Genomic DNA, 13,050 nt, shown 5'->3' with positions numbered 1-13,050 from the left:
CACGGACATTCCACGAAGTAAGTATCAGTTTTTTGAAGTAATTTAACTAAATATGCAGACGTAGAATAAGCTATAGCATAAAGGCATATCTAAACTATGTTTAGTAACCACAAGGACAACATTCATATTTTGTAGTGAGGAAAATAAGTAAAGGTCTGTTTGAACAAACAAACATATACAGTTGAAGTCAGAAGTTTACATACAGTTAGGTTGGAGTCATTAAAACTAGTTTTTCAACCACTCCACAAATGTCTTGTTAACGAACTATAGTTTTGGCAAGTCGGTTAGGACATCTACTTTGTGCATTACACAGGTAATTTTTTACAGACAGAATATTTCACTGTATCACAATTCCAGTGGGTCAGAAGTTTACCTACACTAAGTTGACTGTGCCTTTAAACAGCTTGGAAAATGAATCCCAGAAAATGATGTCATGGCTTTAGAAGCTTCTTATAGGCTAATTGATATCATTCGAGTCAATTGGAGATGTACCTGTGGATGTATTTCAAGACCTACCTTCAAACTCAGTGCCTCTTTGCTTGACAGTTGGGAAAATCAAAAGAAATCAGCCAAGACCTCAGATTTAAAAAAAATTGTAGACCTCCACAAGTCTGGTTCATCCTTGGGAACAATTTCCAAATGCCTGAAGGTACCACGTTCATCTGTACAAACAATAGTACGCAAGTATAAACACCATGGGACCACGCAGCCGTCGTAACGCTCATGAAGGAGACACGTTCTGTCTCCTAGAGATTAATGTACTTTGCTGCGAAAAGTGCAAATCAATCCCAGAACAACAGCAAAGGACCTTGTGAAGATGCTGGAGGAAACCGGTACAAAAGTATCTATATCCACAGTAAAACGAGTACTATATCGACATAACCTGAAAGGCCGCTCAGAAAGGAAGAAGCCACTGATCCAAAACCGCCATAAAAAAAGCCAGTTTGCAACTACACATGGGGACAAAGATTGTACGTTTTGGAGAAATGTCTGATGAAACAAAAATAGAACTGTTTGGCCATAATGACCATCATTATGATTGGAGGAAAAAGGGAGATGCTTGCAAGCCGAAGAACACCATCCCAACCATCAAGCACAGGGGTGGCAGCATCATGTTGTGGGGGTGCTTTGCTGCAGGAGGGACTGGTTTACTTAACAAAACAGATGGCATCATGAGGAGGAAAATTTTGTGGATTTTTATTGAAGCAAGATCTCAAGACATCGGTCAGGAAGTTAAAGCTTGGTCGCAAATGGCTCTTCCAAATGGATGACCCCAAGCATACTTCCAAAGTTGTGGCAAAAAGGACAACAAAGTCAAGGTATTGGAGTGGCCATTACAAAGCCCTGACCTCAACCCTATCGAAAATGTTAAGTTAAGAACAAATTCTTATTTACAATGACAGCCTACCCCAGCCAAACCCGGACGACGCTGGGCCAATCGTGCGCCAATCACGGTCGGATGTGATTCAGCCGGGATTCAAACCAGGGCGTCTGTAGTGATGCCTCAAGCACTGAGATGCAGTGCCACTCAGGAGCCTCAAGTGTGTGTTTCGGGTAGCGTGAACATGGTATACCATGATAAGTTTATAAACCCCAAAAACTATTAAAGATCCGACATGAACAGGCTACGTGAGAAAAATAGGTACCATTGAATATGTGCTACGTTAACCAAAGGCCCTTTGCACATGAGGTCTGGCTTGCACGTGAGTCTCAATTATTTTAGTCCAAGGATATGATCGAAACTTAAGTCTTCATATAAAGTAGTCCCGATGCTTCTCGGTCGTGCAGGATGAATGAATATGGTCCCGCTGTGTTAAGGCTTGCACACTGGCTAAATAAGGATACTGTAGTCGTTTTGAGTCTGTTGACATGGAGCTAAACATACTCGCCGGCATTTTACAGTGTTTTATGTTATCCAATGGAATAGAATTATCAACATAACAAAAATAAACATGACGTCAAACGTTCAAAGGACAGCTATCTAGCCTGAAATACAGAAGAAACTGAGCTAACTGATGAGCACATACAGGCTACAAATAATATAAGGACATTTTGAGTGGGCTAGCTCGCCTATTATTCACTTAACTGTTATGCTAGCTACAGTACTACAGTAGCAGCTAATACATTAGCTAATGTTAGTTAGCTTGCCAACAGTCACATAATCCAAGGTGGTTTAATTCTCCATTGTCCAGAGTGGTGGTAAACTTCGAAGTGGCAACACGACTAGGAAGAATTCACGTTGTATGCCACAGATGAACACCTTGGCTTGAGAGGGAGATTCAAACTCGTGTGACCGTCCATTGTAAGTCAGAGGTAGTTTAGCTGGGAAGGCTATTCCATAGGCAATGTTGAGGGACCTGAGCTGGCGTTGAACCCCTTCGTAACCTTTTTCTTTTTCGGTGCAGGTCCACAGATAGGTCAGGGAATAACATGATTTCTTGGTCCCCATACATCATCTTGCCCTTGGCCCTGGCTTGAGAAACTTAATGATAAGGACTCGAGTAGAGGGTGGTTTCTCGCGCCAGTAGGAGCTAGAAGCCTATGGTCTCTTTCAATGTGCAGGGGGTCTGGAAAGGCATCCGGCCCCAAAGCTATCCCCCGAGAAATGCAACTGCATCACCATTTTCTACTTTTTTGAGTAGATTTAACCAGTCTCAAATTAGACCTCCTGTGGTGGTTCTCGAGCGAGCTTGGTTTTGAAATAAGGTCTGCCATCTGTTTTTCAAACTTTTTGCTCGTTGTTTTGACAGTGACGACAGTATCTTCCACCATGCTAATGCGTTGCTCTGCTTCGAAAAGTGTGTGAAGTGGGCTTGAAGGTCACGTTTAACCTCACTAATCCCTGTTAGGACACCTTTGAGTTTGGTGGAAAAGTCTGCCCTCATGGCAGACATTGCTTCCAAAACCCCTTGGTTCTGGTTTAGGTCGTCGACATCATTGGTTGCCATGTAGGACTGGTGGTGTGAGCAGCTAGCTGAGCTTGCAGGGCTAACTAGGTTAGTAGAGCTGGCTTTCCTGGCCTAGGCTGGACCGAGTCTGTGCCATCTCAGGTAGTAATAATAGTTCCTATGGTTGGTGCTCTAAGATGTCACAGGTTTGTGGCATTGATTAATTAATTAATAATGTAATTTTTACTTAGTCAGATGTTTATATGGTATGTCATGTATAAAAGGCATGTGTATGCATTGTTTACTATTTTGATTTATTTATAACAATGTAATTGATGGAGTGCAGGTGTTTGATATGATTGATGGGTGACTAGGTGTATTATTGTCAAATAAATATGCTTATTTATGATTCATGATTATGGATACATTCTGCAATGAGTTAATCTGGTTTTTAATCAGATACAGAACATGTCAACAAGTTAGTTCTGAATTGCTTTATTCCGCAGAGTTTTCTGACACCATGAATTAAAATGCATTTATATTTTTGTTCAGTGTAACATGTAAAGTGTTAGTCCCATGTTTCATGAGCTGAAAAAAATGTTCCATAATATTTTCTCAAATTTTTTGCACAAATTTGTTTTAATCCCTGTTAGTGAGCATTTTCCTTTGCCAAGATAATCCATCCACCTGACAGGTGTGGCATATCAAGAAGCTGATTAAACAGTATAATCCCTACATATGTGCATCTTGTGCTGGGGAAAATAAAAGGCCACTTTAAAATGTGCAGTTTTGTCACACAACACAATGCCACAGATGTCTAAAGTTTTGAGGGAGCGTCCAATTGGCATGCTTACTGCAGGAACGTCCACCAGAGCTGTTGCCAGAGAATGTAATGTTAATTTCTCTACCATAGGCTGCCTGCAACATCGTTTTTCTAGAATTTGGCAGCACGTCCAACTGGCCTTACAACCGCAGACCACGTGAGCCCAGGACCTCCACATCTGGCTTCTTCACCTGAGGGATTGTGTGAGGGGGGAGGGGTAATAAAGCCCTATTGTGCGGGAAAAAATCATTCTGATTAACTGGGCCTGGCTGCCAAGTGGGTGGGCCTATGCCCTCCAAGGCCCACCCATGGCTGCACTCCTGCCCTTTCATGTGAAATCCAATTATTTCAATAGACTTATTTCCTTATATGAACTCAGTAAAAACATTGAAATCGTTGCATTTTGCATTGATATTTTTGTTCATATTGATTTAAACTCAGTCATATCGTTGGCCCAAATTACAAGAGATTAAATATAGACCACCAGCTGAAGGAGAAGAGGATCAGGTAAAATAAGGGTATGTTGATATTATAGCCTAGTATTCATGGTACATTGTAAATATCGGTCTGCTACTAGGATAGTATTTTGTAAAAGACAAGAGCAAATGCATAAATAAGACAACAAATATTAGTTAAATAAAATATGGAACAGTAAATGAAAATGTTCAATATATATTTTGTTTTGGATCAAGGTACAGTGGGGCAAAAAAGTATTTAGTCAGCCACCAATTGTGCAAGTTCTCCCACTTAAAAAGGTGAGAGAGGACTGTAATTTTCATCATAGTTACACTTCAACTATGACAGACAAAATGAGAAACAAAAATCTAGAAAATCACATTGTAGGATTTTTTATGAATTTATTTGCAAATTATGGTGGACCTACAAACAAGCAAGATTTCTGGCTCTCACAGACCTGTAACTTCTTCTTTAAGAGGCTCCTCTGTCCTCTGTCCTCCACTCGTTACCTGTATTAATGGCACCTGTTTGAACTTGTTATCAGTATAAAAGACACCTGTCCACAACCTCAAACAGTCACACTCCAAACTTCACTATGGCCAAGACCAAAGAGCTGTCAAAGGACACCAGAAACAAAATTGTAGACCTGCACCAGGCTGGAAAGACTGAATCTGCAATAGGTAAGCAGCATGGTTTGAAGAAATCAACTGTGGAAGCAATTATTAGGAAATGGAAGACATACAAGACCACTGATAATCTCCCTCGATCTGGGGCTCCACGCAAGATCTCACCACGTGGGGTCAAAATGATCACAAGAACGGTGAGCAAAAATCTCAGAACCACACGGGGGACCTAGTGAATGACCTGCAGAGAGCTGGGACCAAAGTAACAAAGCCTACCATCAGTAACACACTACGCCGCCAGGGACTCAAATCCTGCAGTGCCAGACGTGTCCCCTTGCTTAAGCCAGTACATGTCCAGGCCCGTCTGAAGTTTGCCAGAGAGCATTTGGATGATCCAGAAGAAGATTGGGAGAATGTCATATGGTCAGATGATACCAAAATAGAACTTTTTGGTAAAAACTCAACTCGTGTTTGGAGGACAAAGAATGCTGAGTTGCATCCAAAGAACACCATACCTACTGTGAAGCATGGGGGTGGAAACATCATGCTTTGGGGCTGTTTTTCTGCAAAGGGACCAGGACGACTGATCCGTGTAAAAGAAAAAATGAATGGGGCCATGTATCATGAGATTTTGAGTGAAAACCTCCTTCCATCAGCAAGGGCATTGAAGATGAAACGTGGCTGGGTCTTTCAGCATGACAATGATCCCAAACACATCTTCCGGGCAATGAAGGAGTTGCTTCGTAAGAAGCATTTCAAGGTCCTGGAGTGGCCTAGCCAGTCTCCAGATCTCAACCCCATAGAAAATATTTGGAGGGAGTTGAAAGTCTGTGTTGCCCTGCAACAGCCCCAAAACATCACTGCTCTAGAGGAGATCTGCATGGAGGAATGGGCCAAAATACCAGCAACAGTGTGTGAAAACCTTGTGAAGACTTACAGAAAACATTTGACCTCTGTCGTTGCCAACAAAGGGTATATAACAAAGTATTGAGATAAACTTTTGTTATTGACCAAATACTTATTTTCCACCATAATTTGCAAAGAAATTAATTAAAAATCCTACAATGTGATTTTCTGGATTTTTTTTTTCATTTTGTCTGTCATAGTTGAAGTGTACCAATTATGAAAATTACAGGCCTCTCTCATCTTTTTAAGTGGGAGAACTTGCACAATTGGTGGCTGACTAAATACTTTTTGCCCCACTGTAGCTAATAGCTAGCTGATAGCCAGGAAAACATGCAAAATCGGCAGTGTATCAAATACTTGTTCTCCCCACTGTAGTAACCAAAAAAGTATAAAACAAAATCAAAATATATTTTATATTTGAGATTCTTCAAAGTAGCCACCCTTTGCCTTGATGACAGCTTTGCACACTCTTGGCATTCTCTCAACCAGCTTCATGAGGTCACCTGGAATGCATATCAATTAACAGGGGTGCCTTGTTAAAAGTTCATTTGAGGAATTTGTTTGAGCCAATCAGTTGTATTGTGACAAGGTAGGGGTGGTATACAGAAGATATTTGGTAAAATACCAAATCCATATTATGGCAAGAACAGCTCTAATAAGCAAAGAGAAACGACAGTCCATCATTACTTCAAGTCAATGCAGAAAATTGCTTTGATGAAACTGTCTCTCCCGAGGACTGTCACAGAAAAGGAAGACCCAGATTTACCTCTGCTGCAGAGGATAATTTCATTAGAGTAACCAGCCTCAGAAATTGCAGCCCAAATAAATGCTTCACAGAGTTCAAGTCACAGACACATCTCAACATCAACTGTTCAGAGGAGACGGTGTTAATCAGGCCTTCATGGTCAAATTGCTGCAAAGAAACCACTACTAAAGGACACCAATAAGAAGTAGAGACTTGCTTGGACCAAGAAACACAAGCAATAGACATTATCCCAGTGGAAATCTGTCTTTTAAGTCTGATGAGTCCAAATTTGAGATTTTTGGTCCCAACTGCTGTCTTTGTGAGATGCAGAGTAGGTGAATGGATGAGGCATGGAAGAGGGTGTGTGGGGGTGCTTTGCTGGTGACACTGTCTGTGATTTATTTAGAAATCAAGGCACACATAACCAGCATGGCTACCACAGCATTCTGCAGCGATACGCTATCCCATCTGATTTGCACTTAGTGGGACTATCTTTTTTTTTCAACAGGACAATGACCCAACACACCTGCAAGCTGTATTAGGGCTATTTGACCAAGATGGAGAGTAATGGAGTGCTGCATCAGATGACGTGGTCTCCACAATCACCTGACCTCAACCCAATTAAGATGAGTTGGACCGCAGAGTGAAGGAAAAGCAGCCGACAAGTGCTCAGAATATGTGGGAACTCCTTTAAGACGGTTGGAAAAGCATTCCAGGTGAAGCTGGCTGAGAGAATGCCAAGAGAGGGTGGCGACTTTGAAGAATCTAAAATACATTTTGATTTGTTTAACACTTTTTTGGTTACTACATGATTCAATATGTGTTATTTCATAGTTTGGATGTCTTCACTAATATTCTACAATGTAGAAAAAGTAAAAAATAAAGAAAAACCCTTGAATGAGTAGGTGTTCTAAAACTTTTGACCGGTCGTGTATATGGATAATATATAAAGCCAGGCACATTTAACAGTTAGACTATTGATTACAGACCTAATTAAGATGGGTTCTTTCAAGTATTCATTTCAGTATTTCACTTCTGGGGATATGCCCCGAGTGTAATCCTCAAAAGCGTTTATTACACTGCCAGTCATGATTGGCTGGATGTCGAGACTTGTGCGTCAGGGAAGGGTGTCCCTCCTACCCTATAAAAGGTAGTCTCTGAGTCATTCAAACATCTCTTCCCGCTTTTTATCAGAAAGCTTACCTCGATGCGACTGCATTTTCCAGAACTAGCTAAACTGTCCACAGATGTGAGCTTACAACTCGCTGCCGGGTGTTATTCTCGGGACTGCAGTGGTTCCTTTTCCTTAACCATAGTTAGAGGAAAATTATTGGAGGGAGGAACGGGTACGGCTGTGTTACGGTTAACTCGTTCACGACCAAGTTAGCTGTATCCAAACAGTGACTAGTCGTAGCTAGCTTTTCTGGTTTACTTTGAGGAGAAAATATTATACTAGCTACAGCAAGCTATTTTTTCTAAACTGTTGTTTCAGAAACGGTATCCGGCCGTCACACCGAGTGGCACCGTTGGAGATCACTAATCACTAGCTAACGGACTAGCCTACCACGCTAGTTTTTTCAGACAGCTAAAAACATAGCATCCAAGCTATGGCGACAAACACATCTCCCACCCCAAATGAAGAGAAGCTCCCAGTACTAATCTGCTCCTGTGGAAACAAGATATCGGCCAAAGACACCCACTCGGTGTGCTCCACTTGCCTTAGGCTGCAACATGCCCAGGAAGTCTTAGCCTCCCCTGGCTCCTGTCCACACGGTGCCCTCTTCACTGTGAAGAGCCAGCCACTGTGAAGAGCACGCCAAGCTAGCCTGAGTCAACAGGAACCTAACATGGGGAATCGTGGTAAGACGGCTAGCGCTAGCTGGGGCGACCAGCTTGACGCCATTGCCCCGCTGTTGGAGGACTTCAGCAACGACCTCGTGGCCTGTGTTGCCACAGACCTCAATCTTCGTCTGCTTAAAGCCGTTGTTCAGGTGTCAGGATGAGCGATGGTGCTCATGATATCCCAGGAGAGGGCTCAATGGCTCAAGCTATACACGGTGTCTGATAGTGAGAAGCTCATGATCCTGGATGCTCCAGTAGACCCTAAAAACCTTTTCGGTCCCTCTGTTGAGATGATGCAGATGATACACTCCGGCTCAGGGGGAATCAGCGTGTGTACTCCAGGAGGATATCGCATTGCTAATAGTGAAAAGGGCAATAAGAGTTGTTCCTCCCGAGTAAAACCACTACAGTTTTTACTATTGATATTTCCTGGTTCCAAAAAAGGGGGGCGGTATTCGCCCGATCCTAGATCTACATGCTCTGAACAGGCACATGAGAAAGTACACATTCAGAACGTTGACACACACTGCTTTGCTACGTTCTCTGCGCCCAGGCAATTGGTTCGTATCTGTCGACCTGAAGGACGCTTACATCCACATCTCAATACACCCTCCTCACAGGAAATTTCTCAGAATCGCTTTTCAAGGCCCAGTAATCTACACATTTCTCGTTCTCCCTTTCGGCTTCTCACGGTCACCTCAAGTTTTTACGATGTGTACCGAGGCAGCCATCGCCTCACTCAGAGAAAGGGGCATTCGGCTAATGATGTACATAGACGTTTGGCTGCTGTGTGCGCAATTGGGACAAGAGGTCTTAGTACACAGTCAGCTACTATTGGAACACCTGACATTTCTAGGTTTCAGAATAAATACAGTAAAGAGCGTTCTGATTTCCACGCTCATTCAAAGCTCGCCTTTCAGTGGAACGTGTAAGAACATTCCAAGATTGCCTAGCACTGTTTCACAGAGGGAACCTGGTCTCTTTCAAAGCATGCCTGAGACTGCTTTAGTAGTCATCCCATTAGGAGAGGCTTTCAACGCTGGGTCTCTTCTCAAGGTCTGAGCCCAATACAACACAGACATCTCCATAGGCTGCATGGTAGCACTGCACTCCTGGAGACACCGGAGGTTTCTGTCACAGGGTGCCCAGATGGGCACTGTTTTATCCAGAAAAGTACTCACAACGGATGCATCTCTCTCGGGTTGGGGTGAAACTCACGAGGGCAGAACAGTGTGGAGACCCCATCACCGTTCTACTCACATAAACTGCCTGGAACTCCTTGCAGTGTCCCTAACATTAAAGACATTGCTCCATTTCTGGAGTGTTGTCATGTTCTAGTCAGAACTGTTGTGGCTTACATAAACAGACAAGGGGGACTGCAATCCCCTCACTTATACACACTGGCACACAGACTGATTATGTGGAGCAGTGTGCATCTCCAATCACTGAGAGCTACTCATATACCGGGAGTACTGAATCTGGAGGCAGATTTACTTTCCAGTGTTCAAGTTGAACCATTCACTTGGCCCGTGAATGGTTTAACTTGAACTCTGCCGGGCTTTCCCAAAATGTAATTTGCTAGAGCCTCATCCACTATGGCTTTACAATGATCCCTATGGCTTTACAATGATGGTGAAAACTTGGAGAAATGTTGTGGTTAGGTGGGTTAAAATATTTTAAGAAGCCACAGCGTGCCCAGAGGGACATGTCAAAATGCTGAATTTTGGCAAGTCTTTATTCATATGAAAAAGTCATATTTATTGAATTGTTCTTGTGGTCACAATTTCTACATAAAATATCAAAGGGATGCTAAAGGAACTCATTTCTGGGAAGGTGCTTTTACTGTTCGCGATTCACAAATTATTATTTAGATTCCCATGTTTTAAATCACTGCGATTGAACCGAACCCCAACTATTATAATGGCGGAGCAAATCATTGGATTCGTCAAAATATATGAAGTAGATCATCCGTTTAACAATTTAAAAAAAAAAACTATTATAGTATATTGTATTAGAAAAATCACCTCTCTGTAGTTGAATGCAATTGTTCCATTGTTATGGAGAGCAGCCTGGAAGGTGAAGGTTCCCTCTGCCTCGCGCCCCTGAAGCCGCACCTTGTCCCATTGCACCACAAACACCTCACCTAGCACAGAGCAAGGGTCAGAGGTCAACATTAAAGGTCACGTAAGGGCTCCCTAAAGGCACCCACAAAAATAAAATCAGCTAAAACCCTAATGAAGACAATTTAGCTGTTGAAACGTTGGTAAAATAAATTATTACACTGGAGCAACTAAAGTGTGCTTCTTTTCCTTTCCTTTTCTTTTCTTAACCCCACACATACACTGCCGCTCCCACTCCCACCCACCCACTCCCACCCACACACAAATATAGACATATGCACATACCAACACACTCACCATTGTCCATGTACCGCACTGTTGAGTTTTTTGAAAAACTGGGGTCAAAGTTGGCCATGAGGGGGCAATGTACTGTGTGGCTGTCAGCATGCGATGCGTGATCTCCCCCGTGAAGATGAACCCTTCGAAAGATCAAAAGTTCAAACATCAGAGGCACTGGGAGAAAGTCTTAACTTTCTACATTGTTGTGTCTGGCACCCCAACAAGATGATACATAAAAACAGGAAAACAGGACCCAAAAGTTCAAACGTCAAGAGACTGGAAGAAGCACGCCTGCCCGAAAGTCTTACATCATTCTACATTGTTATGTCTGGCACCCCAATGAGATGATAAACAAACCAACAGGACCCGGGGAAGTGATGTACAGCCATTTCCTTGTACCACAGAAACCCAGCCATTCTTCACTCTGAAGGGCAGGTGAGGAATCGGAAACGTTATTGGGACTTGATTGTTCAGACGAGAGTTTTGAAAGGGCACTTTGGGGATTTTAAAGGCTCAGTGCAGTCACAAATATGATTTTACCTCTGTTTTAAATACAGTGCCTTCAGTAAGTATTCATACCCCTTGACTTTTCAAAATGGTGTGTTACAGCCTGAATTTAAACAGATTACATTGAGATGTGTCACTGGCCTACACACAATACCCCATACTGCCAAAGTGGAATTATGTTTTTAGAAAATGTACACCTTAATAAAAAATGACAAGCTGAAATGTCTTGAGTCAATAATATTCAACCACGTTATGGAAAGCCTAAATACGTTCAGGAGTAAAACATTTCTTAACAAGTCACATAATAAGTTGCATGGATTCAGTCATCTCTGTACCCCACACACACAGTTGTCTGTAAGGTCCCTCAGTCGAGCAGTGAATTTCAAACTCAGATTCAACCACAAAGACCAGGGAGGTTTTCCAATGCCTCGCAAAGAAGGGCACCTATTGGTAGATGGGTAAAACAAAGTAAACATTGAATATCCCTTTGAGCATGGTGAAGTTATTAATTACACTTTGAATGGTGTATCAATGAACCCAGTCACTACAAATATACAGGCGTCCTTCCAAACTCAGTTGCCAGAGAGGAAGGTAACCCCTCTGGGATTTCACCATGAGGCCAAGGAGTTTAATGACTATAATAGGAGAAAACTGAGTATGAATCAACAACATTGTCACTCCCCAATACTAATCTAAATGACAGAAGCTTAAAGCGTATAGAATAAAAATATTCCAAAACAAGCATCCTGTTTGCAATAAGGCACTAAAGTAAAACTGCAAAAAAACATGGCAAAAAAATGTACTTCATGTCCTGGATGAAAAGTGTTATGTTTGGGGCAAATCCAATCCAACACAACACATCAAATCAAATTTACATCACATCACTGAGTACCACTCTTCATATTTTCAAGCATGGTGGCTGCATCATGTTATGGCTATGCTTGTCATCGGACTAGGGAGTTTCTAGGTTAAAAAGAAACCGAATAGAGCAAAGCACGGGTAAAATACTAGAGGAAAACATGGTTCAGTCTGCTTTCCAACAGACAGTGGGAAAAAAAATCACCATTCAGCAGGTTAATAGCCTAAAACACAAGGCCAAATATATACTGGAGTTGCTTATCAAGTCGACATTGAATGTTCGTGAGTGGCCTAGTTACAGTTTTGACTTAAATCGGCTTAAAAATCTAAGACTTGAAAATGGTTGTGTAGCAATAATCAACAACCAACTAAACAGCAGCAAAGCACCCCCACAACATGATGCTGCCACCGCCGTGCTTCACGGTTGGGATGGTGTTCTTCGGCTTGCAAGCCTCCCCCTTTTTCCTCCAAACATAACAATGGTCATTATGGCCAAACAGTTCTATTTATGTTTCATCAGACCAGGGGACATTTCTCCAAAAAGTACGATCTTTGTCCCCATGTGGAGTTGCAAACCGTAGTCAGTTAAGGCAGTTTTGGAGCAGTGGCTTCTTTCTTGCTGAGCGGCCTTTCAGGTTATGTCGATATAGGACTCGTTTGACTGTGGATATAGATACTTTTGTACCTGTTTCCTCCAGCACAAGGTCCTTTGCTGTTGTTCTGTGATTGATTTGCACTTTTTGCACCAAAGTAGGTTAATCTCTAGGAGACAGAAAGTGTCTCCTTCCTGAGCGGTATGACGGTTGCAGGATCCCATGCTGTTTATACTTGCATACTATTGTTTGTACAGATGAACGTGGTACCTTCAGCCATTTGGAATTTGCTCCCAAGGATGAACCAGACTTGTATAGGTCTGAGGTCTGGTCTTGGCTGATTTATTTTGATTTTCCCATGATGTCAAGCAAAGAGGCACTGAGTTTGAAGGTAAGCCTTGAAATACATC

General features: G+C 42.3%; 1 protein-coding gene across 1 annotated transcript in view; it reads right to left on the bottom strand.

The window, feature by feature from the left end:
• The window catches only part of plxdc1 (plexin domain containing 1), a 90,834-nt gene that overhangs the window by 34,582 nt on the left and 43,202 nt on the right, over positions 1 to 13,050 (bottom strand). The window contains 3 exon segments of the mRNA XM_029629645.2: positions 10,308 to 10,426; positions 10,701 to 10,766; positions 10,769 to 10,822. Coding sequence (XP_029485505.2) covers positions 10,308 to 10,426; positions 10,701 to 10,766; positions 10,769 to 10,822 — 239 coding nt within the window.

This window comes from Oncorhynchus nerka, linkage group LG23, assembly GCF_034236695.1.
Source record: "Oncorhynchus nerka isolate Pitt River linkage group LG23, Oner_Uvic_2.0, whole genome shotgun sequence".
NCBI classification, from domain to species: Eukaryota; Metazoa; Chordata; class Actinopteri; order Salmoniformes; family Salmonidae; genus Oncorhynchus; species Oncorhynchus nerka.
The sequence above is the reverse complement of the archived record's forward strand: the minus strand, read 5'-3'. Positions and strand labels throughout refer to the sequence as shown.